Source organism: Astatotilapia calliptera, chromosome 2 (assembly GCF_900246225.1).
Source record: "Astatotilapia calliptera chromosome 2, fAstCal1.2, whole genome shotgun sequence".
Lineage (NCBI taxonomy): Eukaryota > Metazoa > Chordata > Actinopteri > Cichliformes > Cichlidae > Astatotilapia > Astatotilapia calliptera.
Window position 1 is genome coordinate 13,132,923 of NC_039303.1, and position 27,795 is coordinate 13,160,717.

The following is a 27,795-nucleotide window of genomic DNA, read 5'->3' on the forward strand; positions in this document are numbered from 1 at the left end:
CAGGAATTACTGCATGATGACTTCACCAGCAAAATGAGAAAAAGGTGTATTTTATCCAGCAGAGCCGAGTGGATCACAATGCAGTGAACTGAATGTGATTAGATTAGTGGTGCAGTGAACACTGAGACAAAGACCGACAAGAAGGTTGGAAAGAAAGAAAAAAGAGGCAAAGGGTGAAGGCTGCCCTGCACACAGTGCGTCTCAACTGAACTTTGGGTCCAACAATCACTCCTGATTGATGATCTTCCGTCTTAACAGATATTTTCAAGTATTCAGCATGTGGCTCTAATGTCCATATTTGTGTTACCATCCCTGCAGCTCATAGACACACAAGGTTTTAAAAAGGTAAAATACTGAAATGTCAGGTAAGCAAGCATAAAAGGGTAATTCTGCTCCTCCCAGCATCCTCCTCTGTTACACTAACCCTCTGCATCGTGCTTCTGACTTTCATTCCTCTTCTCTCCTGATCATACCTCCACCTCTCCATGCTCTCATCCCCCACTCCCTACTCTCACTGTAGGTCACAAACAAGAAGGGGCACAGAGCAGAGTTAATCCCACCCCCATTCGTGATGTTCATTTTGTAAACTATTGTCCTCGACTTGTGCACGCTCATTGGTCAATGAAGTTAGCCAATGAGCGTGCAGTGTCCCTTGGTTTCGCAGCAAGATGTACAACAGCTGTCGAGACTCACAGTAACGGCTCAAATGCGCACCTCCAGACGCAACGTACATTCAAAGTCTTTACTGAAGTATCACTGGTGTAGTTCCTGCTCCACTGGTGTGGTACTGGTAAATGGTCCAATAAGGGAGCCGGCAGAGGCAAAACCAGGAAACTGAATTGGTCCAAAAACACTGGGACACTACAAGAAAAACGATGGAATATTAATACTACAGCAGACGGTCAGCAAAGGAATTCAGGCATAACATACAGCTTAAATACACAGGGGACATGATTCAATGAAATACATTAGGGTAGAGCAGGTAATCATACAGGAGGCAGACAGATGAGCACGGGGGGGGGGGGGGGGGGGGGGGGGGGGGGGGGGTCACCCTGAAACCAGAGACAAGGGTGAGAAACAAAAGCATACACGAGGGGGAGAACAGCTCATAACTGATGGAGTCCAGAGGGGTCTCAGACCGCGTCCATCATTGGCCACATTTGCCAAAAAAAAAGTCTGAAACAATTTTTAAAAAACGTAAAAATGACTGATCACTGTTAGTCCTAACTACCTGGACTACTTTTTGGAGGCCCAGATCATCATTTATGACATGCCTGACTTTATATACTATAATTTATGTGAATGTAATTGAGTAAAGTACAGTTACAGCTTTTCTATCCTTTAATGTCAATAAAAAGATTTTAAGATGACATTTATGATAGCTGCACCGCTGTGGCTTTAACATAATTTGTACCCTACATAATGGTCTCATGGTGTAGCATGTTTTCTGCAGTTAGGTCATAAGGTCTTAAACAGACTAAAGCACATTTCATTTTATGTCTCTAATCATCTTCCATCATCTATCAGTTCCAGCATAAATGCATCAACAATTCCAAACATGTGGTCATTTTTAGTTTAGGAAAGAAAGCTGGAAATCTATTTTCTGTTTCAGTCCAGATAAATTTATCCTCACATCCAAATCACCATCAGAGCTGGCAACAGAAGGCCTCAAAATTGTGATGCTCAAAGTCGCACATGCTCTCTAATGGTACTGGCAGAAAAGCCTCGGTGGACATCATGATGCTCAAAGTTCCTGCTCCAAACTCGTTGTGTCCAAAAAAAAAAGCCTGCAAATTTACAAAGGTGTGTGTGCAGCAAGTAAGTACGTGGATAAGAATAGCTGTATTATGTTCACACTTCATATGTTTTTACTCATTTTGTAATTCCCCATGTTAAAGGGGAAGCTCAGGGTCATTTGCAGAGCAGCAAAATTTCTCTTCAATGTCTTGTGTGAAGAGGAGCTGCTGTATTCATGCCTTGGATTCAAATAATATGCAGTCACTGCTTTACTGCAGCTACATTTATTATCTCATGCTAGTTTATATTGTTGTGTGTCAACTGTGTGAGCTGTTTGTTCCGGACCCAAGTGCATGAGGGAGGAGACAGCAGGCAAATAAAAACAAGCATTTAATGCTAATTAGTCTGAATTTCAGGAACAAACAAAGAACCAAGCAAGGGAATCCAAAAATAAAGAAATAAATAACAGAAACCAGCTGGAAATATAGATTCACAGGGAAACACAGAGGCCACAGGGCCAGGGAACACAGGGCTACGAGGAGACCGAGACATTATGCACATTCACAGGTGAGATGTACGGCTGGAGACAACAGACATAATGAGACAGTGGAAGCAAATTGAACACAAGAACAGAAAAAAATATTACCAAAATAAAACAGGAAGATTTAACTGAATGAGGAAACGAGGATTAATTTGACACAGAGGAGGACAGACTGAAAGACAAATGACAACCAGAGACAAGACTAAAGGAAACACAAAAATACAAACTAAATATAAAGTGAGAACCACAAAAAACTAACAATGAATGAAGACAGGGCAAACTTTGGAGTACACTAATGACTAACACAACTTTAAAATGTTTAAATCCAAGAGAATAAATTTATAAAGGAGCCAATGAGAAGGTGTAATAAATGCAAAGAAGCTGACAGCAATAAAGGAACAAAAATGAAAGATGAAACATAAAACAACCCTTTACTAACTCAACCTGAACTTGAACGGTTAATTTTGTAAATGCATCATGTTTGATTATATTTTTAGTTGCAACTTAACAGTTGATAAGTGCAATGTGTCACCAGATATAACATCAAAACAACAAGAAGAAGTCTTGAAATTCAGTGATGAACGTTACCACCAATAGTGGTTTAGTTGGTTGAATGTTTGGGGAGGAGTTCCTACAAAAGACAGAATTATCTGAATGCCTCTCATTAATAAAAAGACTGCAGCCCATTAGTAGAGTCAGCAAAACTCTTGCGTTTGCCGGAGTGTTGACTGAGTAAATAGCATCAGGTCTGATGAACTTAACTGGATTAGCGGCCTGTTCATTCATGAAGCGCACGCCTTTCAAATCTTATCACTGAGAGGGATCAAGACTTGCTGCCAGCTTAATTGTAAAGGGAGGAGTGTTATCTGGATAAAAACAATCTACTGTGATTATATACTAAGTTAATTAAAAGAAATCCCCCTCGTTGCTCAGCCATGGAAATCATAATCTTTAAATATGAAGAAAGAAATACAGGCTGCTATTTTTTATTGCAAGGAAGGCCTACTGCCTTCCACTAATAATAGGATCCAAACTCTTAAGCCTCTAATTGCAGGACTGCTGCCCCGCCCACCCTTTGTGATGCGTGACATTCTGCAGAATTAATTGGACGGCTTTAACGGTAATAGAATAGCCAGAAGGCTCTGACGGCAGCCCTAACATGCTCCATTAATATAGAAAATGAGTTCAGAAAATATTTAAGTCAGATCTATGTCGGCATGGAGACTGGGAGAGATTAACACTGTGTCACACCAAACTCACCAGCCTGCAGCTCTAACCTCCTCAGGATGGAGCTTCAGCCTGTGTCTCAGAGTTATATCACTGAAATCAGCAAATGAAGTGATGTTGCCATGCAACAGAACCAACAGGCCAATCGGTCAATGAGGAATGATTTAGCAGGAAGGTCTTTAGGCTGTTTCACTGGGTACAAAAAAGCTTTTAGATCCAGAACGCTTCTCCACTGCTCAAGAGTCCAGTGTCAGCGTGCTTTGCACTGCTGCATCAATGCTTTGCATTGTAGGCTACTTGGTAATGTAAGGCTTGGATGCAGCTGGTCGCCATGGAAACCCATTCCCTAAAGCTCTCCACACACTGAAGTTTGGAGGTCTGCAGCTATTCAGTGGAAAACGTTGGTGATCTCTTCACACTACGTGTCACAGCATTCACAGACCCCAGGCTGAGTTGGTGTCATTCCCAATCACTTCCACTTTGTTATAATCCCACAAATAACGGAGTGGATTTGTTGCACAGGTGGCATTCTATCACGGTACCACGCTGGAATTCACTGAGCGCCTGAGAGCAGCCATTCTTTCACAGACGTGTGCACAAGCAGTCTGGATGCCTAGATGCTGATTTTATACACCTGTGACACCTGTGGAAGTGATTGGAACACCTGAATTCAATGATTCGGATGGGTGAGTGAATACTTTTGGCAATATAGTGCATAATAGATGGAGACAACCACGATGACATCACCCTTTCTGTTTTGGAGCCTCAGCCTGAGCCTTTTTGCCATGAAATAGTGATGGGTGATCGTGGCTCAAGAGTTGGGAGTTCGCCTTGTAATCGTAAGGTTGCCGGTTCGAGCCCCGGCTCGGACAGTCTCGGTTGTTGTGTCCTTGGGCAAGACACTTCACCACTGGTGTTGGACAGAAGGGCCGATGGTGTGATATGGCAGCCTCGCTTCTGTCAGTCTGCCCCGGGGCAGACAGCTGCCCCAGGGCAGCTGTGGCTACAACTGTAGCTTGCCTCCACCAGTGTGTGAATGGGTGGATGACTGGGTGTGTAAAGCGCTTTGGGGTCCCTAGGGGGGACTAGTAAAAGTGCTATACAAATACAGAACATTCTCTGTCATGTGGGCCTGCATGAATAAACTTTCTGAATCCTTTATCATCCGCAACTGAAAATAGTTGTGGATGATTACTATACCTTTCTAATGTGATGTTATTGTCCCTGGCTCTCTTTCTCTGTCTCCCCCTCCTGCTCTGTTCCTGTGCTACTGCCAGTGTAACTACCGCCGCTCCCCCCTCTTCCCAGCGCAAAGCACAAGGCTCGCATGCGGAGTGAAGCGGGAAAAAAAGTGCGAGAGAGAGGGTGAGAGAAAGAAAAAAAAAACCCACGGCTCCCAATAAGGAGTTGACTCGCATCGTTCACTTCAAAGACCAGTGTTACTACTGTCACATCACACCGAGAAGGTTCCTGGTTCAAAGCTCCAACTTACGCTGGTAAACTTGATAAATGCAAAAAAAAAAAAGAACAGAGAGGTGGATGGTGATGGCCACTGGATATCTAAATCGTTTTTATCTCTATCTTGGAAGCAGTCACATTTACAAAATTACTAAGAAAAACGCCAGCTCTATTCAATGGTTTTTTAAAAAGAAACGCTCTAATACATATCCACATACAGCAGACACAGACTATCAGGATAGAATTGATAAAAAAAATCGGGCTTAAGAAGCATCTTCTTTAGACCAGAGCTCAAAGCAGAGTGAATATTTATTTAACCCTTTAAGACCTACCATAGAACCAAGTCCGCCAGAGCTTATATCATATTTTTACATGCTGTGGAGCCATTTTTGGGAGCATTTCAAGTTGCTATACATCAATACAACCATTACAGCCTAAATTTTAATAATATGTCTGCATCAGGTGCATAGTAATTACATAAATTGCAGAAAAGTGCAATAAACTACAAAAAAATTGAACGTTTTTGTTTTTTTTAACATATATTTCTAGTTAGAGAAATTTAAGAGGCTTATCCCTCAAAACTGTAAATACAAAAAAGTTGCACAAACTAGTTTCCCACCACAGGAAATTTATTTTAAGTGTCTTGATAGTTTTATTTTTTAAATACACCAATTTTCATATACTGCAGGGAAAACGAAAATAAATATTATAATGCAAATTTGCAAAATAACAGCATATGCATCAAAATAAAGTATTTCCAGCAGTGAAATATGAGTCCTAATCATCCCAGAAATGACACAGAAAGTCATAAACTCAAACATAACTTGTAAAAACACAAGTATAGGCTCATAAGTCAAGTCAAGTCAAGTCAACTTTATTTGTCAATTCTGCCACATGTACAGGACATACACAGAATAGAAATTGCGTTACTCTCAAACCCTAGTGATTAGAAAAATGCAAATAAAATAATTAAAAAGTAAAAATTTAAATAAATACAATACAATTTTACGTATAACAAAATAAGGCCCCGATCGTAAAAAACTACATTTCCGCAAAATGACGTCACTTCCGGTTTCGGGCAGCTCATGGCGGACATGCGACAGTTCACGCTGATGGACGTAGGAAGTGTTACAAACAGCTGATCGGATTGGCGAAGCGTGTTTCTGGAATATTGTGTTTTTGTTGCTGCAAGTGCTTTTTATGCAGTTTTTGCAAAGCTATATGTGGAAGGAAACTGTGACCTAGGACAAGCTGATGGCATAAGATGTAAGTACAACTCCTCCGGTTTCATATGCAAAAAAAATTATTGCGCTAGCTTACATGGTTGCAGTGCTACCGGGATTTAAAAATAGTTACGCAAAATGGAGCGTGTCCGCTCCTACCGGCTTTAAAGGGCTAATTGAATGTATTCAAAGTGGTCAAAAAATCTGACTCTGAATTTGCTACATGAGGATGTAAACTGGTTGCGTTGTGTTCTGTATTGTCAACATATACAGAGTACAGCATAAAAATTTAACATATCATGTCACATTTGACCTCTGACCTCTCCATCAAGGTCAATCTGAAGGTCATAATAATGGAGCTGGGTTTTCAAGCAGACAGGAATATGTTGGCATGGGATATTTATAGTTGATCAATTTTATTATTACACTAGAGTAACAGGTTCTAACTGTTTAAACACATTGCAGTATGAATACATGTATGATCTCACTGAAACAGAATTAGTTTTTTGAACAAAAAATTAACTTTTGTCATGTTATATTTATTACTGATTTCACTAAACAATGAAAAGAAAGCTACATGTACATTATCCACATAAATAAAAAATACAACATTAATAATCTCAAAATGACTTGTATTAAAATAGGTTTCAACAAGGCGTGCAGTTTGAAGAGAGTGAGCCTTGGTTGAGGTTTCCGTTTGCTGACTGCTTAGTATTTTCTAATGTTTCTGACTTAAAATCAAAATGTGATGAAATGTTTTTTTCAAATGTGAGTCCCACAAAGCCTTCGTTGTCACGACCACTGATACGATACGCTTTCACTACAGAGGCAAAAAAAACTTGTGTAGTTGTGGCAGTGAATCCAAAGAGATAGTGGTGGGAAGACTCTACACTCCAGGAGCTGTTTCATCAGTCAGACTGGGTTTGTCTTTAAAAACTAGTTGTGAGGGAGCACATTAAATGACTAAGAAAAAGAGTGTGTCATGTCGTGAAGCTGTTCTTTGACTCATGATGGATGGAAGGGCAGAACTAATGAAGGCAACTTTGATATGACAGTTTGGACTCAGGGGATCACCTCCTTACCACATCAAGGGCTTTTGTTCATGCGCACGAAATGCAGGAGGCAGACATGACACTGATTAATGACATGAGAATCAATTAGCTCTACAACATCAGTGTTTGTCCCGTTTGGTTACCGGCGCTCCGGCGATCAGATGTCAGAAGTAACTTTGAGGCACCTCAGAAAAGCTCATGGAACCACTGAGGGCATGTCAAAACACGGCTGACATCTCTGCTAGTCATACGAGCTGCGGCATCAGCTGCTGTTATGCTCGATCTAGCTACAGTTAGCTCATTATTAATGGACCTCGCTCCATGAGTGTGCAGGCAGCAGATGGCAAACTCTTCACAAATCGTGAGTGTACAAGGCAAGCATCGATGTGCAAGGAGGAGGATAAGAAGCAAAAGGCCCTCCTGGCTGCTTCGAGGGATTCCAAACGTGATGTCACGGTTAATCCCATCAGGAAAACACAGCTAAATCTGCTGCCACTGGGCCACAGTCACGCAGATTAGCCATGGCAGGAGCCACGGAAGGGATAGGCCTATAAATAGGACTGCAGAGCAGCAGCCTCTGGTGCTGTCAATGGGGACTGGGTGGCAGACGACTTTTATCCGATGGGGTGGTCGCAGAGAGAGAAGAGTGGAGAGGATTCCCCCTGTGACTCAATGCCAAAATGCTCTTCCCCAATGTCATGCGCTTGCCCCAACATGCTCAGGCAGAGTGGCCGCGAGGTGCAGTGGCAGCAAACACTCAAACACGATGCTGGTTGGCTGTGACTTTGCAGGCTGTGAGGCTGCTGAGCTGAGAGTCGGCACACAACATGATTTTTTTCTCCTACTCTTCATACACAGTGTTGTAGGGATGCTAGTGTACAGTCAGTCTGTTGGCTTGCTGCAGGCAAAAATGTTGAGAGCAGGTTGTATTATCACAGTTAAACGTATGGAATCTATCCTGCATCTATGTTGCACTTACATGTCCAACTCCTGGTAATGGTACATTTCGATGTGCCATCCTGGAGAAGGTTTGTTGTGTCTCCCAGCACAGTCTCAAGACCACAGAGGAGATTCCAGGAGACAGGCAGCTACTCTAGGAGAGCTGAATAGGGCCCTGGAAGATCCTCAACCCAACAGGAGGATCTGAATCTGCTAGTTTGTGCAAAGAGGAACAACATTCATAAGCTTTATTTTTGGCTGATTCTAGTCACAGTCATAAAGGTAGCTGGCTGGTCAGAATGTCAGGTCAGGACAATATATATCAACAATATAATGAATAAAATCTGATGGTCCATATGTAGAAAGTTCAAATCAGTCTTGTGGAGCTTCATGCAAACAGCTGCGGTTCAGATGGATTCTCAGGTCCTGGGAATATTTTGGCTTCTACTGTCAAAAAGCTGCCTTCTCTTTTCCGAAGTGAACTTCCACAACAATAACACAAAATGAAACAGCTGATTAGGAAGTCAGAATTCAGAGCTAAACAGCTTTTCCACCTAGCTGCAACTTTTTCTTAGTGACAGCACTGAATCCTCAGTGTGTTTAAGAACTTCCAGAAGACGGATTATGCAGATTCAGAACCATGCATCACAAATGTGAGTCTGCACACATTTGTGATGCCCTGCATACATTTATGTATGACTGCAGCCACACATGACTGAGTTACTAAATGGATTATTCACATGCGGGCACATGTGATTGAAGAAGCTTGCTCTGGGAAACTCACACATGAAAGTGTTGAGAGATTATGTTATTTGGTGGGGAAATCACCCCTGAAAATACTGCACACTGCTGCCATCCTGCAGAAATCCTACAGAGAATACACTGAAGGCACTAATACAGAACTGTCTTAGTAATTCATACTAATATGATACAAGAGCCACAATCTGAGGGCTGACTGGCACCGTTCAAAAAAACCTCATCATGAGCCCCTTTTTTTCTGTTTAACAGAAGATGGTTTAATTAATATTCTGATAGAGCAAATAAATAGAAACATATTTGTCAGTTTTACATTTAGCAACACATGGTATTTGTTCTCCTGTGTCCTTTGATCTGGCTGCAGGGTTACTGTGGTACTACAAAGAGCACTGAATGGAGCCCTCCCACTAAACACTGGATGTCAGTGTCAGTGGGTCAGTTGGTCAATGACCAATTCTGGATATCTATGCGACGTCCAAACTAGGCCCACTGGTTGGACATCCAAAAATGGCCGAACTTGGAGGTCAACATGACGTTCAACATTTGAAGTTTGGACTGGGTAATTTTTTTGCATGTCATGTGGACGTCTATGACAGGGGCAGGGAATTTACATGATTAATAATTGTAATATTTTTATTTACAAATATCAGCATCGTTGTTTTTAACATGACACATATGAAGGCAGATTATTTATAAACACACACAATTTATTATGTGTCAGCCTTTGGATTTATTCTGTATATGCAGGTAATTTTTTTTGTCATTTTACATTTTCCTGTTTTTATTTAACTAGTTTACTTTTTTCAATTAATAAACTTCTATTATTTGTTTGTAACCAGGTTAAAGAGTGTTTGCATTATAAATGGTTATATTTTTTACTAGCAATCTGTTTTATTGTGAAGAGCTCAATAGTTGTAAGAGGAAGTGAATGTGATTTTGTGTATTCTCTCACCCCAACCAGTCGTGGCAGATGGCCACCCCTCCCTGAGCCTGGTTCTGCCAGAGGTTTCTTCCTGTTATAAGGGAGATTTTCCTTCCCACTGTTGCCAAAGTGCTTGCTCATAGTGGGTTATGTGATTGTTGGGTTTTTCTCTGTATGTGTTATTGTAGAGTCTACATTACAGTATAAAGCGCCTTGAGACGACTAATGTTGTGATTTGGTGGTGTATAAATAAAATTGAATTAAATTGAATGTGTTTGTGATCGGTAGCTACATTAAGTCTAAATTTAACATTGAAAAGACGTCCACAACAACCACATCCGGACTTTAAATAGCCCGTATACGGAGGTCCTACGGACGTCAACACTAGAGTTGCAGTAGACATTTAAAAAAACACGATGCCTGGCTAGAGCTGGGCGATAGAACGATAACGATATGTATCGCGATATAACTTTTTCTCGATAGAAAAATTAAACTATTGCGATAGACCTCGCCGCTCTTGTCCTCTTAAAAAAAAAAAAAGAACAGCCAATCCAAATTAAGTAGCGCAGAGCCGAACCAATCACAGCCGCAGCGTCACGTCACGTGACTTGTTACGTACAGCACAAGTGCCAAGCCGCACATGTGTATTTGTTTGGGAAGCAGCCAGCCACCGTACTGCCCGGGTAATGGAGGAAATGAGTGTGCCGACTAGAAAAATCAACCGAGCATGACCGAAGAGAAAACAGATGATGGTTCCAACGCCGGAGAGATTGTCGAACGGAAGAGCCATAGAAGTTCCGTAGTGTGAAGGTATTTCGGCTATTTCAAGTCTGACAAAAAACAGAGTAGCGCGCACTGTAAATTGTGCTGAAAGCAAGTCTGGAAATACAATAAACTGGTGCATGCGCTACGTCCACACGTACCCGGGTATTTTTGAAAACGCAGATTTTTCTATGCGTTTGCACCTTTCGGCCACACGTAAACTGCGTTTTTGGTCACTGAAAATGAAGATTTTTGAAAACTCAGTTTTTGCATTTACGTGTGGACTAGAAAAACGGAGAAAACGTAGCGTCAAAGGTGTGCGCATTTTTTGACGTCACACTGTGTGGACGTAGCCTCAGTCTCTGACTGGAAGCGCTAATTCGTCATTCGGCTTTTGTCAGACTAAAGTAACTGTTAAAACTGTTTGAAAAGCTCAGCTATACAACAAGGAGAGATTGAGAATTTCTTTTTAGTTCTCAGTTTATTTGATATTGACAAAAGTTAGTCAGTTTTGTCTGTTCTTCTGTAAAACAAACTAAGATTTATTTTTAGAATTAATATTTTGTTTCTAAGTGGAATTGACAATTTAGTAGTCTGTTTCGTTTGTTCTATTTTGAAACTTAAACGCTTTAGCGGCTGCCTTTTGTGTAGTTTGCAATATTTGCCTTTATTTATCTGAAAAAGTCTCATGTTCCTTAAGTACATCTACCTGAACTTATTATGGGAAATAAATATTTAAATAAAAACAAGCTGCTGATTATTTCACATTTTACTTGTGAGCAACGGCACATTTAAATTTTACAAATATAGTTATTTGGCTTATATCGTGATAGATATCATTATCGCCTGAAATGAAAAAAACATATCGTGATATGAAAAAATCTTATATCACCCAGCTCTATGCCTGGCTTTACAAAACACCCCCATCAATGGACCAAAACTGGACATCCAAAAATGACATCATTCGGATGTAACTTTGACGAGGCACCCCCCTCCTAAACCAACAAACTCACTGTGCAGAGCTGGCGAACTTAAATTTCACTTATGAAAAATGACATAACTAACTGACCTCTGCTGCTGTTTGACACACTGATCGTGATGCCAGCAGGAGGAGGAATGGTTAAAATCAGAGCCCAAACAGCAGCTTTTTGTTCTCAGATTGTACATGCTGAACTCAAGATTCAAATTTCCTAACTGTGACAGGGGCATACATATACATGATACATACAGACATCATTGCAGTCTTATGATATTCCAGTCTTTGAACAATCTGGATGAATAAATTATTTTTAGAAGCACTTCCTCAGACACACAAACAGAATGCAAAATGATGAAGAGTTGTGTGTTCTCATTAGTCTGAGGTTGAGCTGCTAATTTGTTTGCTGATTCCTGAATATTGCAGAAAAGGCTTTTATGAGTGCTAGGTCTTCAATAGCATCTTCCCCAGAGGACTTTATACGTTTGTAAGCTACAAAACAACAAATAAACGCTTATACTGCACTTCCTGTTGTTTCTGCCACTAATGGTTCATTATTTTTGACATGCATATTGTCTTAGTAGAACAAGCCAGATGTCACCCACATTAAGAACTCCGTGTCAGGCATACATGGACAAGGACTGATAACATGAGACTGATGCAATACTATACAAGCTGATCCAGTGAGAACGGTTATAACAATCCATGTGGCAAATGTGGACAAAGAGAAAACCAACAGCCACACTGACTAAGAAGCACCTGGTGGCTCAGATGTCCTCAGCTTGGAACAACTGTCAACAAAGAAAAAAAATTATCAACTGAAGTGATTTTCTGTTTATTTAAAGGGAAAATCCTTTTGCATCTCTAGAATCTCTTGAAGGAATTGATTGTTTACGCCAGGGGTGTCAAACTCAAATACACAGTGGGCCAAAATTCAAAACTGGAACAAAGTCGTGGGCTAACATTAATATTTATTGGACAAAAAAAATCTTCCTCCAGATATAAGAATGAATCTTTTGTTATGGACTCAAACAAGTTTTGCTGAAAAACTGAATATGGAACAAGCAAAGCCTAATAATAAACGATATATATATTAGCTGTATAATACCAGTAGGCCAGCTCTAATAGTAATTTGGTGTGGCTTCGTGGGCCAAATGTAATTAGGCTGTGGGCCAAATTTGGCCCGCGGGCCAGAGTTTGACACCTATGGTTTACGCCAAGGTTATGGAAGAAATATAGTATCATCAGAATTCAAGTATTTTTAGACATTGAATTTATGACACTGAATTTGTATCCTCCAAATTTCCCTGCAAAAATATTCACCTGCAAAAATTCACCTGCAAAAAATTCACCTGCAAAAATTCACCTGCAAAAATTCACCTGCAAAAAAATTCACCTGCAAAAAATTCCCCTGCAAAAATTCAACTGCAAAAGTGATGAACTTTAATGACCCAAGCCAGAGCAATCAGCACCAGATCGAGTCGAGTGGCTCTCGGCCAATTAAATTACGCTGTTTGATCACATGACACAGTTAGCCAGCAGTTTGTCTCCTAAAAGAGAGCTGTTTAGAGGTGAGTGATTAAGTTTTTCTCCTAAATAGAGATCATTACAGAACGCCTAGTCCTACTTAAAATCCCATTTATTTATTTATTTTTTTTATCATCTACTCGAACTAAGGAAAACGTTTGACTAACTCAAAGACAATTTCCACGCCTCCCATGCCTGTCTGCAGAAGCAGTTTTGAATTTAGGAGCGCCAAGATGGCAGCGGCAAACCCTGGCGGCTCTCCGGTGAGTATATATTTTTTTTTATCTTCAAGTTTGTCTTTTGAAACCTTAATTTTATTTAAATCCGTTGCTCACGTATAAAGTACACAGACGGGGTCTTTGCTCAACTCGTCTGAGGCGTGTCTCACTAAGCGCTACATGCTAGCATCCTGCTAACCGAGCTACCCTTTACATGCTGTGCTTTAGAAAATAGGATACTCGTTAAAAAAATACTCCGCAGATATTGATAGATAGACAAACACTGCAAATATAATGTTGGAAACGAGAACAGCCTTTGGTGAAGGGGTAAAATACACCATGAATAAAGCCATAGAGTGAATGGCTGCCATGGTTGCAGAACAGCCTGATTTAATGACAAGAATGGGGAAGAGTGAGGTGAAGTGAACCAAAGCCACAAAACACGGTCAGACAAGGCGGCAAAAGGGCAGTGATCTGTCCGTCAGTATGAAGTTGGTGTGTGCTTTGGTGAACAAAAACTCCAGACCGGTAGCAGGAAGATGGGAGACTCGTGTTTCACTGGAATAGTGGTGAATTAAAACATCCTTTGTTGGGGACATTTCGGTGTAAATGCATCCATACAGGCAAGACAGAGGCAGACCAGACAGTGAAGAAAACAAGGCAAACATTAGAAATATTAAAACGGAAATATAGGATTGAGTTGAGGCCCTTGCAGGCTACCCACAATTTCCCCAAACTGAGCCACCCATTAAGAAATTCATGCTCACTGTTTCATAAACAAAAGGGATTACATTTTACAATATCAAATTTTATTTTCTGACCTTTTCATAAATGAAACACGCCACCAGGCAATCTATTTTCATTTTTATTTCATCCATTCAGAGTATTCCTTAGGAACACTGAACTCAAGAATCAGTTACAGCTTTCTTCAGTAGGTTTTGGTTTGGCTTTGTTATCAAAAACATTTAAATAAAACAGATAAAATAGAAAATAAAGCTTTTTCTCTTGCGAGCTCAATTTTTACTGTGCTATTAAAACAAAAGATGTAAGAAAATAATAAATAAAATCCTAACCAGAAAATCAAAATACTGCAACAAATGGCATGAATTAAAAAATATACTTTTTTCAAAGAACCATAAGGAAATATGATAAAATAAACATTGGAATCTTATAGCCTAAGAATATTCAGTTAACGTAACTAACCTTGTGTTTTTAACTCACTTTTTGTTGGTGATTTAAAAATTACAAAAATAATTCTACTTTTTCCTCTCCTTTAGGATCTTCTCCTACATCATATTCTTCTGAGACTGCGTTCACGTTTAGAACATTGTCTTGAACACCTTCCCCTGGATCTGGACTTTTTAGATTTCATTTGCACCCAGGAACTAGTTTTTCTACAAGCTTTGTCTGGTCAAGTTCAGGTTTGCCCTGTCCTCTTAGATGCATTATGTAGTTTACATACTCTGATAAACAGAGAAAAGGATAAAATGAATCTACATAGTGCTGTCATTCAGTTTGAGTGGGGACCTACTGGGCGACTAAGAATGGCTCTTTCCCCCCATCATCTTAACAGTCTTCTGGAACTGAACTTGTCCATCCCAGCCATTGCTAAAATTTTGGGAATGTCAAGAAGCACAGTATTCCGACGCATGAATGAGTTCAATCTTTCAGTCAAAGCACTCTATAGCAGCCTGTCAGATGAAGAGTTGGACCAATGCATTACAGACATAAAATCCAGGCAGCCTCACGCTGGATACCGGATGGTGAAAGCACTTCTTCAGGCCAGAGGACACAGAGTCCAGTACCAAAGGGTTAGAAGTTCTATGCACCGTGTTGACACAGCTGGTGTTGTGTCAAGGATGTTTTCCTTGGGATGCATTGCTCGACGTGCTTATTCCGTCCCAGGACCACAGTCTCTAATGCATATTGACACAAATCACAAACTGATACGGTAAATTATTTGATCTTTTGAAGTGAAAGATATTCCTGAGAATTTTTTCATCTGCAAATGTTCAGAACTGTATTTTGTTATCTTACTCGTTACTATATTTGCATCTGGACATACATAAATTACATCTTGCATTGCTTACATTTAAACACTTCAAAGTGATAATTCAAAAACTGATAAAAAAAACATTTTGTTTTCCCCATTCAGCTATAACATTGTGATCTTTGGAGGTATTGATGGCTTTTCTCGTAAGGTAAGTTTAGTTTAGTAAGTAAATCAAATGTAATATTTACATGGAAGTTTCCCATTGTTCTTTTTCCTATAAAGATTATGTATCTCGGTGCTGCTTCCAACAATCTGGCATCAACAACACTGGCATTCTTCCAAAAATCAATCGAGAAGTTTGGTTTTCCTCTCAGGTAATAAGTGATGCATTTTATTATGGGTTAGGTATTTTCTTACATACCTTTTGTAAGACTACATTTGGATATTTCATTAAAAGTTGTTTAAGATGATTCTAACTTGCCTCAATATATATATCTCTAATTTCAAATGATTGTTATGGTGACTTGGGGATATTTAAGAATAAAAAAAAATTAATTCAACACCTTTACCAAACACTGCTGTTATGTAATTGGATACAAGGGGTGAGATAGTAATATTTTGCCTCCTTGGCTGTAACTCCCTGACATTACAAGGGTAATCATTTTATGATGTCGGGTTCAGTGTTACACCATGATTTCAAATTCAATATCATCATCAATAAGAATTAGTATTATCATTTCAGAGTTGTAGGTAACCACTTTTAAATGCCATAGACTACTTATTTGTTTAATTTGATGTAAATATTTTTGCAAAAATATTCTAAAAATTGTCTCCTTACACAGATCATAATGATACAAGATGGCACTTGCGTAATTTCCAACAAATACAATAAATCTAAGTAATTACTACTAACCTGTGAAATCCTGAAAAATGTTTTAACAGCTGTGTTAAATTAAACTTCATACTGACACATGCTGGAAAGTGCATTCATGAGACAATTTTTCTGATGCATTCAAGAGCAGTAGCAATGAAAGATTTTAAGGATTCTTTTACAATTTGTTTTTCAAACTTTGCTTAAGGCATATACTGTTCTTTATTATCAGATCTAAGTTTGTTTAACCCTTTAAGACCTACCATAGAACCAAGTCCGCCAGAGCTTATATTATATTTTTACATGCTGTGGAGCCATTTTTGGGAGCATTTCAAGTTGCTATACATCAATACAACCATTACAGCCTAAATTTTAATAATATGTCTGCATTAGGTGCATAGTAATTACATAAATTGCAAAAAAGTGCAATAAACTACAAAAAAATTGAAAATCGTTTTTGTTTTTTTAACATATATTTCTAGTTAGAGAAATTTAAGAGGCTTATCCCTCAAAACTGTAAATACAAAAAAGTTGCACAAACTAGTTTCCCACCACAGGAAATTTATTTTGAGTGTCTTCATAGTTTTATTTTTGAAATACACCAATTTTTATACACTGCAGGAAAAACGAAAATAAATATTATAGTGCAAATTTGCAAAATAACAGCATATGCATCAAAATAAACTATTTCCAGCAGTGCAATATGAGTCCTAAGCATCCCAGAAACGACACAGAAAGTCATAAACTAAAGTATAGGCTCATAAGGCCCCGATCGTAAAAAAACTACATTTCCGCAAAATGACGTCACTTCCGGTTTCGGGCAGGTCATGCGGTCATGTGATAGTTCGCGCTGATGGACGTAGGAAGTGTTACAAACAGCTGATCGGATCGGCGAAGCGTGTTTCTGGAATATCATGTTTTTGTTGCTGCAAGTGATTTTTATGCAGTTTTTGCAAAGCTATATGTGGAAGGAAACTGTGACCTAGGACAAGCTGATGGCATCAGATGTAAGTACAACTCCTCCGGTTTCATATGCAAAAAAAATTATTGCGCTAGCTTACGTGGTTGCAGAGCTACCGGGATTTAAAAATAGTTACGCAAAATGGAGCGTGCCCGCTCCGATCGGCTGTAAAGGGTTAAAGCTTCGAATGTTTTGGGGTACGATTCTTTGTTTTCAGGGTTCGTGGCGACCACGGAGGGGAAAATGTGGAGGTTGCACGGCTGATGTTTACTGTTCGTGGCACAGGAAGAGGCAGTTTCATTTCAGGAAAGAGTGTGCACAATCAAAGGTTTGTTCTCATAAAATACTGTCCACCTCAAATGTTTCTGACATAAGATGGAAGGTGTTGCATTTTTATTTCCATTATTTAAAAATACATACATTTAAAGGGTATAGTTTTATGAAAGTTTTACAGTAAAATGTCTTTAGAGAACAGTGCCCTATCCAGCATGATATACTTTCTGATATGTATCAGGTGTTCCTTTTTTTTTTTTTTTTTTTTTTTTGGCAGTTTTTGTTGTTTTTTCCTTCAATTTCCATTACTTACCCCTCAAGGAAGAAAACATTGGACAGGTCCTACAAACCCCAAAGAGCCTTCAGGAATGTGCCCTATTTTTTAGTTATTCACGCACCCTTTCCAGTCTGTTCCTTCCTTCCATGAATGTTCATTCTGTGTTAATGGTCTGGTTGTCATCTCATGTTGCCACTGATCATTACAACCCTTTTGGCACCTTTTAAGTGATATGCCTGGGTCCTTCCTACATGCCCTGATAATGTATTATTACTGTTGTCATGCACACATTTCATGTAGGGTTAGAAACAAGCAGGGAATTTGTCATACACACCAAGAAAAGCCATACCTAATTAAATATTTTTTATATATTATTTCAGAATAGAGCGACTGTGGAGAGACCTCTGGGTGGCCGTTACATGCATTTACTACGATGTTCTTCACAACCTTGAGGAAGAGGGCCTTCTTGACATTTCAAATGTTGCACACCTCTTTTGCTGCCATTACGTCTTTCTTCCTCGACTGGAGGATGATTTGAATACATTTTGCAGTGGATGGGACAACCATCCACTGCGAACAGAAAACAACATGAGTCCCAACCAGCTGTGGGAGTTGGGTCACAGATATCACCCTGTTGCTGTTCCAGAAAACACACAGGTAAAGGTGCACATTTTTAGTACTCTGATTCCTATATACAATTATTCTTTCCTAATTTTGCTTGTTCGTTGCAGGGCTTCCAGATTCCAGACATTGACTGGGAGGACAGTGGCCTATCTTGCCATAACCATTCAAGCATTGTTGTTCCGAACACTGACTGTCCATTGACAGAAGAACAAATGACAACTTTACAGGGCGTTGTTAATCCAAGAGCGGCATCCCAGTCCTTTGGTGCGGACATCTACATTATGGCTGTTCAGTTTTGTCAGCAATTCATTTAGAATAGGAAAGCTACATACAGTTGCAGGAAAAAGTTTGTGTATCTTGTTGAATTTCATTAATTTCTGCACAATTTGGTCATGAAATGTAATCGGATCTTCATCACGGACATCTGGACAATCAGTCTGCTTAAACTAAACCAACTCAAAGAATTTTCAAGGATTTTTTCATTAACATAATTGTGTATAAGCAGTTCTGATTATTGTGACTTTGGTCATGAAATGGGATCTGATCTTCAAATTGTGCTGAAATCTGAGATTACACAGGGTTCACCAACTGTTTCAAGCTATAAACTTCGCTATAAGTAACAATTTTTAGTAAAGCTTCGTAATGTAAACACTGAAGAATTAGGAGAGAGGGAACTTAAAAATATTGATTCACTCAGAAAACTAAATAGAAACTGCTTGTCAGTTTGAATGTTATGTTGTAAAGCAATATTTGACTGAAGGCTGATGGTTGGAATGTTTCAAAATTAAAACAGCAATGTAAGTCAATCTTGTCCTTTTATTTTGATCAAGATGCATGCAAGATGTCATTGACAAGGTAAACTTTCAAGACATTAACAGTTTTAAAAACTACTTAAAGGCATTTTCAACCGAGAACTGAACCAAGAACCAATGTTGCCTGCACAGAGTAAATGGCATCAGAGAGGCCCAGTAGATGTGAACATTTATATTCCAAATCTTAAACAGAGACTTGTACACCACTACCTTGCATTATGGGAATGACTCAAATGAGTCCAAACCCTGAGTGGAAGGTTTCAGAGCAGGCAATGAGGTCTTCCTTAAAAGTTAAATAGTCCTTGTAGTGGTATGGAATGCGCAAGGTCTCATAGCAGGTGGCAGCAGTTGGATGTCTGCCATCCACTAGCTCCACTGTGAGACTTTTTGGCACAATCTCCCATCCAGTCCAGAATTTTAGGACATTTGTCAGCTCACTTGGTGTTGCTGTGAAGAAAAAAGAGGTTTAACAACCTTGAAAAAAATCCAACCAATATATTTTTAACATTACAATAATATTGGTACTCTACGGAGCCCCGCAGGGGACACGGGAGAAAAAAAAAAATTAAGACGGACTTTTGCGAGATCTCGCAAAAACAAACTCGGGATCTCGCAAAAGTATTGCGAGATCTCGCAAAAGTCCGTCTTAATTTTTTTTTCTCCCATGTCCCCTGCGGGGCTCCGTAGTATTCCCCTCCTGCAAAATGGCAAACCTACCATTTAGAATAAAATGCCTCATGTAGCCTGTGATTCGGCATTTATTTTGAGGAGGACAGTCATCATCTTCATCTTCTGGCCACACGATCCGCTGAAGAAGGACCTGTAACAGAACAAAGTATACCCTTAAAAATACTGCTGCACATTTTTCAGATTTCCATGGATTTTGTCTCTTCTTGTTTTGGGGAGTTCCCTTCCCTATAGCCATATTTTATCTAATTAGTCACACCTGTTCTTAGCTCACTATCACCCACTTAGCCTTATGGTCCATGACTTGATTTCTTGAATAAATTTCTATAATAATCCATGTTTTGTGCTTTTTGTGTTCACTTGGATCCCCAAACCTCTACATAGTTTTGACTGTATCTTAAAAGAAGAAACTGTCTCAAACAAAAAATGAAAATAGAAATTAAATTTTTTTTTTTTCAAATTCAAACAACAGTAATGGCTAAATATATAATTAGAAAATGTGTATTACCAAATAATTACTAATGTATTTTAGTCATTATGTCTTTTTCAAATCTACAAAATCGTTTTCTATATGTAAATCATGCTTTTCGAGCAGTTTTATTTTTACAGGACTAAAGAAAAACTGCTGTAAAGATGTATGGTCCACAAGAATATGTTCATTTTTAGTATTTGTGCATTTTATTTGTAAAAATGAATACAGCTTTGTTATGGTAAGTTTATTATTTGATACATAATTCTTGGTAAATGCCAAATTAAAATTGCAATTTTTTCACTTTGTAGAATGACTCAAGTCTTCATAGTTTGCTTTGGACTACATTTTCTACAACGCACAGTAAAATGTTATTAATGAATACAGTATTTAGGAACACAAAATTTACCTCAGGATTCACAGCAGCCAACTCTTGTGGAAAGAGTAAGGGCACCGTGTCAGGTCGCTGGGTCAGCAGGGTCCACATATGGGTTTCTTTAAGTCCCCTTCTCAGCTGTTTTATCGACCTCGTCACTCTTCCAATGACCTAAGGAAAAACGTTAACTAAACAGTAACACAGAAATATTTTACTTACTTTTCAATTCACTCACAGAATGGAGTAATAATTTCTCAAACAGCCATCTCCTGTTGTTCTCTGTCAAGGGGGGGAGGTCCCATGCATATGCCAGATCCTGAACACGTTTTCTCTCTTCATCCGACAGCTTGGATTGCCCTTCAAGCTGTAACCCATAAGACAGTAATTCAGACAGAAACAAGAACTATAAATTCCTAATTCCTCATACATAAAATTTTTAAAAAAAGACAAGTTTAAAGTCTCAGACCATGTCTCAATGGCAGAGTTTTTGATCTAGAACAATTTTAAAGGATTAGTCTAGGTTAGACATGTTTATAACTCATACGGGGCAATGTATAAACGTTTCCTCATTTAAACATAAAAACCTACAAGCTGAATTGTCCCTCTCAGGTCTAGATCTGGACAGTCCTCGGGTGTAACGGTGGCAGTTTCAGGACTACCACCAAGTAGGACATGCACAACGGCTGGGCTAAGTCCAGATAGGCATGGGCCTCCATGAAGAAAGGAGTGCCCTACCATCCTCCCTGCCATAAGGAACATATCACTCTCCACAAGAAAGTGAGCTGCTGATGGTATGTAATGGCCTGGCTCTCCCTCAAAAAGTGGAGTAACATTAGAGTTTGCTATGAGATAAATGAAAAGAAAGGAAAAAAAAAAAAAGATTACTTACACACAATACAGAGGTTTTCACAAAATAAAGAGACAATTAACTTGTGAAAAGTTATACAATATAATGATCATCAAACATAGGTACGGTCAACCAAAACAAACTAACCAAAATTGATGCAAAAACCAGACATCAGCTTCTCCATGCATGTTGATAAGAAAAAACGTATTACTCCTTGTCCGATAGCTGTATCCCCTGTTAGATCACCAAAATAAAATAATGAATACAAATAATTATTTCAAGATATATTTATGTATCATTTTCAGAAAATTTACCCTCAAGCCTGCACTCCAAGGGACGTGCCCATTCAACATTGGGTCTCTTGTAGAATGAGATGAGGGCCATGTCCTGATCAGCTACACTTTGTCTGATGTCCATTGTGAGACGTAATGGGCTCTCCATTTCATGCATGTCCAAAGCATTCTTTGCACATTCATATATGGCCTTTGAAGAGTCCAAAACAGTTAACCAGCCTAAAAGAAAATAGAGGTGATTATAATTGGATATAGTCTGTATATCAAGTTCTATCTAGATACTGTTACAAAAAGATTATGTTTTATCCTTTGAAGGATTGTCTAAAGTAGTTTGAATATGAGGCTATCAAAAATAAGAAATCCATTGAATGGATACAAACTAATGGTTTGATTTCCGGGAATTGTTCACATTAGCTGTTGATTGTTACTAATCAACACCTTCCTTACATAACCTGTGACTAAATGATTGACCTACCATCCCTGACTTCACAAGTAGTTCCAGATGGTCCTGGCATATCTGCTAGCCCTTCCTCAATTATTGTATCTTCATGCCCCTTTTCATTTCGTGAGCTACTATCAAAATATGTTGTTAAATTTCATTCAAGGCTTAAATCCAATGACAATAAAATTTGCAATTTTTGTTGCTAAATACCTTTCTCCACATGAAGAGGCATGCAGCTCAATGAGGTCAGAGTGAAACATATCTGTGCAGACAGGACACTGCTGCAATGGTGCTGTTGTGCAATAAATTTTAAAGGACAAAGTTTAATTTTTTTAACATTTAATTTTTCCTTCTAGCTAGCTCTTAACACTTTATGTTTTTGGGTAATATGTTAGTATGAAATTGTCAAAAAAACCTACATTCCTTTTCTGTAGGTTCATCACCATCTAAATTCACCACAGTACTTTCACTGGGAGTTTCCAAAGGAGGACAGGATTTTAGGTGTTCTGACAGAAGTTGCAGTGGAACACCTATGCCACACTTCTGGCATTTTGCTTTTGGCATGCATCTGAAGGACTCATCGCTTAGTGGTACAGGGTCATTGCTAAGTTCCTCTTGAATAGGAGCAATATATACATTTTTACCCCCACAACTGGCAGCCTTTAGGATTGTCCCTGTATAGCCAATATCAGCTGGAGGAACCAGAGAGAGTTTTCGGCTTCCCCAACCACCTGTATAAAAGCAAATTGCAGCAGATTATTCTGATCATGAAATATATCCAATGCCTCAAGAAAAGTGAAAAAGAAAAGTATCTTCAAAACTACTCAGAATTAGGAATTCACAACATGCGGTGAAAAGGAACTTGTCTTAAAAGTACTTATTAAACAGCAGGATCAGTTTCTAGTTTAATTACACAGTGCAGAATTCATACACACCCCCAGGTTTGAACAGCAGCCAGCAGCCTTCAGTTTGGGAAACAAATCATTCAAGGCGTCCCTTAACTGAAAGCAATAATACAAATACAATCTCTGAGTCCAAATAAATTACACATTTAACATTAATTATACCCCTGTATATACTAAGAAACGGTAAAAGAACCATGCATTTACAGTGCAAACTGGATATAATAAAAAAATCTTTTTCAATCCAAAATTTACAGTTACATTTTCATGATTAATGATGAATATCCAATAATAATATTTTTTGTAAATGCCACCTGTGACTTGCAGTGATGGTCACCTTCAATAACACTTTTATTAAGCGAAAACTTCTCAGTTTTGATCAGTGAATAAAAAGAATAAGTTTATACCTCTTCATGTGTTGTGCTCTCATCAAGATGTGCTGTTCTTTGACCCATCCCTGCCTGTGTGTGGATATATTTTTCATGTTCTGTTGGGGTCTTCTCCATTTGTTTTGGGAGCAAATAAAATACCACTTCAAAAGGTTTAGGCTTCTTAGCAGGCACCAGAGATGTAGCAGGGAATCGCCTTTTCCCCTTTCCTCTTGAGAAAATACCAGGAAAAGACCTGTCCCAAACATTTTAACAAAATTATTTAAAAGCGACTATTATGAAATGCTTTTTTAGTTTGTTTATACAAATTCAACACAGCACTAACACTGCAGTATACACAGAAACACGGAAATATAATATATTAAAAATAATAATAATAATAATAGCAGCACCCGAAAAACACAAACATTCAAAAATAAACCAAAACATCAGAACTCAAAATACTGGGTCGAAACGAGCCAGATCCGTGACAGACTCAGAACTACCAAAAGTATATTTTTATGTGATTGACTGTTGTTGTAATTCAAGCCCTGAGTGTAGAGCAGGTAAGATATAAAGTTCCATCCTAAATTCCATGCTCATGCTGAGTGTTTAGTTTATGACTTTTTCACCTGGTCATTTCTTGCTGAAGGGATGGTCTTTCAGGGTTGACCAAGCTGGTACCCTGGCCACCTTGACTCTGTTCTCTGCAAGAAATAAAATCATATTCTCATGTGTGTGTGTGTGTATATATATATATATATATATATATATATATATATACACACACATATATATACACACACACACACATATATATATATATATACGTATATGTGTGTGTATATATATATATATCTCAATTTAGTTGAATGTAGGATTGACTCATAAGTCTTGCTAAAGTACCTTGTATTCTGATTCATCGCAGCAGCAACAGCAGGAGTTTGGTTGGATGATGTAAGCAACTGCAGCAAGTGTCTTGCTGATCGAATAATTTCATCCTGCATAATCTGAAACGAACACATAAAGACAGAAACAATTTATAAATTAACGTTCGATAAAATCTAAGAATGTATCATTTATTAGATAACAATATGAATATGTCTAACAAAAAACTTGTGTGGAGCGAAGTTACATTCAATCAAGATGGTCTGGCATGCTACAACTTTATAGTTGTTAAATTCTGGGTACAAGTATACATACCCATCTTGTACATGTTTATTATTATTATAATTATTATTATCCTACCCAATTACATGTTTCTTTTAATCAGAGTATGCTGTTTTAATGACTTTACAATATCATTTACATTGCGTTCCTTACATTTTCCCAAATTGTATGTTATATTAATCCTATATTTCCGTTTTAATATTTCTAATGTTTGCCTTGTTTTCTTCACTGTCTGGTCTGCCTCTGTCTTGCCTGTATGGATGTATTTACACCAAAATGTCCCCAACAAAGGATGTTTTAATTCACCACTATTCCAGTGAAACACGAGTCTCCCATCTTCCTGCTACCGGTCTGGAGTTTTTGTTCACCAAAGCACACACCAACTTCATACTGACGGACAGATCACTGCCCTTTTGCCGCCTTGTCTGACCGTGTTTTGTGGCTTTGGTTCACTTCACCTCACTCTTCCCCATTCTTGTCATTAAATCAGGCTGTTCTGCAACCATGGCAGCCATTCACTCTATGGCTTTATTCATGGTGTATTTTACCCCTTCACCAAAGGCCGTTCTCGTTTCCAACATTATATTTGCAGTGTTCGTCTATCTATCAATATCTGCGGAGTATTTTTTTAACGAGTATCCTATTTTCTAAAGCACAGCATGTAAAGGGTAGCTCGGTTAGCAGGATGCTAGCATGTAGCGCTTAGTGAGACACGCCTCAGACGAGTTGAGCAAAGACCCCGTCTGTGTACTTTATACGTGAGCAACGGATTTAAATAAAATTAAGGTTTCAAAAGACAAACTTGAAGATAAAAAAAAATATATACTCACCGGAGAGCCGCCAGGGTTTGCCGCTGCCATCTTGGCACTCCTAAATTCAAAACTGCTTCTGCAGACAGGCATGGGAGGCGTGGAAATTGTCTTTGAGTTAGTCAAACGTTTTCCTTAGTTCGAGTAGATGATAAAAAAAAATAAATAAATAAATGGGATTTTAAGTAGGACTAGGCGTTCTGTAATGATCTCTATTTAGGAGAAAAACTTAATCACTCACCTCTAAACAGCTCTCTTTTAGGAGACAAACTGCTGGCTAACGGTGTCATGTGATCAAACAGCGTAATTTAATTGGCCGAGAGCCACTCGACTCGATCTGGTGCTGATTGCTCTGGCTTGGGTCATTAAAGTTCATCACTTTTGCAGGTGAATTTTTGCAGGTGAATTTTTTGCAGGTGAATTTTTGCAGGTGAATTTTTTTGCAGGTGAATTTTTTTCAGGTGAATTTTTGGCAGGTGAATTTTTTGCAGGTGAATTTTTTTCAGGTGAATTTTTGCAGGTGAATTTTTTGCAGGTGAATTTTTGCAGGTGAATATTTTTGCAGGGAAATTTGGAGGATAAAAATTCAGTGTCATAAATTCAATGTCTAAAAATACTTGAATTCTGATGATACTATATTTCTTCCATACAAGGTGCGTTCCCTTCACTTCCTTCCCCTGTTTTTTCACCAGTTCTTTGTGTTCGTAATGTTCAAATTTTGCAGTTAGTGGTCTTAGATCTTTAATTTTTGGTGGACTCCGTAAAAAAAGATCTGAGCGACTGTCATAAAGGCCTAATGTTTGTTCAGGACTGTAAGTAGTATTTTTACTAAACTGCTTTTATTCTGTAATTCTTTAGCTAGGAACTCAATGAGTATAATCCTCACTCATTGGTGTTCAGTGGTGTTCAACGGCAATCCTGGGCATTTAGACGAGGCATTGATTTGTTGAGCACAGATGGTCATGCCACTTGTTAATTAAAGTATTCCAGTTTGTCCAATTTGTTAGATTTAAGAAATGGTCCAAAAAAAGGAAAACACTTATGTCCTTAGCTCAGTAGTTCAGTCCTAAAGTGTTGTTTGTTTCCAGCAACAGCACTGTCGTTTCGGGCCACATCATACCTTTTTAAAACTGCTACTTCAGAGATGACGAACTTAGTGGAAAACTTGGAAAATCTACATTACTGCTATAACTTGGTCAGCATCAGGAACACAGATGGATTTCTACCATGGACAATTTGTCATGCTGATGCTTTGTACTGCGTTGTGTCAGGTGCCTCCTGTGTCAGGTAAGGTGTTCTGTAACACTCTAGCTGGGAATATGTTGGCTGCTGACAGATTACGGCTATGTTTAACAGATATGCAAAGTCCTCCTATGGACATTCAAGGGGAGAGACAAACAGTAACACACTTTGCAGGGTTAACCACCAGGAGACCTGGCTTTGCCTCCTGTTGGGACCTTTGTGTTCTGCACTTTGTTTATTTTTTCTCCCTTGCTTTTCACTTTCAGTTCTTTGAGTTGTTGATTGTTAGTTTTAGCCACTAAAAGCTACTTACTTGTATTCTCACCCAAACCTAACAAAGTAGTTTTTAGTGTCTCATGTCACAACCCAACAGCTGGATTTCCTTTTGTCCTGTTGTTCAGTGACGGTGGCAGCACACTGTGCCAGTGCTCAATGAAAGGCCTCAGAGCTCAGTTTCTATACCTTTCTTGGACTTTGGTTACTTTTTGGTTTGAGTTTTTACACTAAATAAACTGGATACACCATTTTTTTTCATCCAAGCACTCATTAACACACTGTACTGGTTTGTTTAAGTTATTTCCTTGTTTCTTTTATTTTAATTTTAATTTTAATTAGCATTTTTCTGCATCTCACTTCCCATTATAGCCATGAGGCCCAATCTGTGACACTTACAGTAACCAGGTAACAGCTTTAAATAAAAATCAAACAAATGATATATATTGGTTTGATACAACTTATGCCTCAATCACCCCTCAAACCTCTAAATGTGAACTTTTTCTTCCCTTTTAACCAGACGAGCAGACTGATGAAAAATTATGTTCAAGGTCACAAATAAAATTGGAAGATTTGTGATGAGGTACGTAAAGAAACATAAAAATAATAAATAAGTGGTGAATATATCACCACCACGAGACAGTTGCTGATGCAGTGCAGAGAAAAATCTTTTTATGCATTTTTATGCTTTAAAGATGTCCCGAACAACAGTAACCCTGCTCACTGACAAATACGGCGGTGTTAGCAGTGACTGATTGCTTGACGCAG

The 27,795-nt window shown here is 38.7% G+C and overlaps 2 protein-coding genes across 5 annotated transcripts; one reads left to right on the forward strand and one right to left on the reverse strand.

Moving 5' to 3' along the window:
* Positions 1-13,010: 13,010 nt before the first annotated feature.
* LOC113009607 (uncharacterized) lies at positions 13,011-16,180 on the forward strand. Its single transcript, XM_026148014.1, has 6 exons — positions 13,011-13,164; positions 13,326-13,383; positions 14,616-15,289; positions 15,494-15,516; positions 15,614-15,731; positions 16,174-16,180. The coding sequence occupies exons 2-6, from the start codon at positions 13,354-13,356 to the stop codon at positions 16,178-16,180; spliced, it is 852 nt and encodes a 283-aa protein (XP_026003799.1). The 5' UTR covers positions 13,011-13,164; positions 13,326-13,353.
* A 2,506-nt stretch (positions 16,181-18,686) lies between these two features.
* On the reverse strand, positions 18,687-25,907 carry LOC113032268 (uncharacterized). Of its 4 annotated transcripts, XM_026185090.1 has the most exons (13): positions 25,754-25,907; positions 25,534-25,591; positions 24,166-24,240; positions 23,573-23,789; positions 22,474-23,264; positions 22,297-22,394; positions 21,843-22,040; positions 21,676-21,762; positions 21,270-21,523; positions 20,917-21,045; positions 20,715-20,852; positions 19,867-19,969; positions 18,687-19,596 (listed from the first exon to the last, which is right to left on the reverse strand). In XM_026185090.1, exons 5-13 carry the CDS (start codon positions 22,521-22,523, stop codon positions 19,379-19,381), a joined length of 1,275 nt encoding a protein of 424 aa, XP_026040875.1. In that variant the 5' UTR covers positions 22,524-23,264; positions 23,573-23,789; positions 24,166-24,240; positions 25,534-25,591; positions 25,754-25,907; the 3' UTR covers positions 18,687-19,378. The 4 variants fall into 4 exon arrangements, with proteins under 4 accessions (XP_026040875.1, XP_026040866.1, XP_026040883.1 ...); XM_026185081.1 differs by having other exon boundaries at positions 25,534-25,907; XM_026185098.1 differs by lacking the exons at positions 23,573-23,789; positions 24,166-24,240; positions 25,534-25,591; positions 25,754-25,907 and having other exon boundaries at positions 22,474-22,994; positions 23,199-23,290.
* Positions 25,908-27,795: the final 1,888 nt, after the last annotated feature.

Bases quoted from the DNA above. Each gene is read 5' to 3' on its own strand.
- LOC113009607 (XM_026148014.1), top strand. From the start codon at position 13,354: ATGGCAGCGGCAAACCCTGGCGGCTCTCCG. The intron at 13,384-14,615 runs GTGAGTATATAT...CCTCTCCTTTAG, and splicing joins CAAACCCTGGCGGCTCTCCG to GATCTTCTCCTACATCATAT. The intron at 15,290-15,493 runs GTAAATTATTTG...TTCCCCATTCAG, and splicing joins ACAAATCACAAACTGATACG to CTATAACATTGTGATCTTTG.
- LOC113032268 (XM_026185090.1), bottom strand. From the start codon at position 22,523: ATGTTTCACTCTGACCTCATTGAGCTGCATGCCTCTTCATGTGGAGAA. The intron at 21,763-21,842 runs GTAAATTTTCTG...GTGATCTAACAG, and splicing joins CTTGGAGTGCAGGCTTGAGG to GGGATACAGCTATCGGACAA. The intron at 19,597-19,866 runs GTAGGTTTGCCA...TTTTCTTCACAG, and splicing joins GAGGCATTTTATTCTAAATG to CAACACCAAGTGAGCTGACA.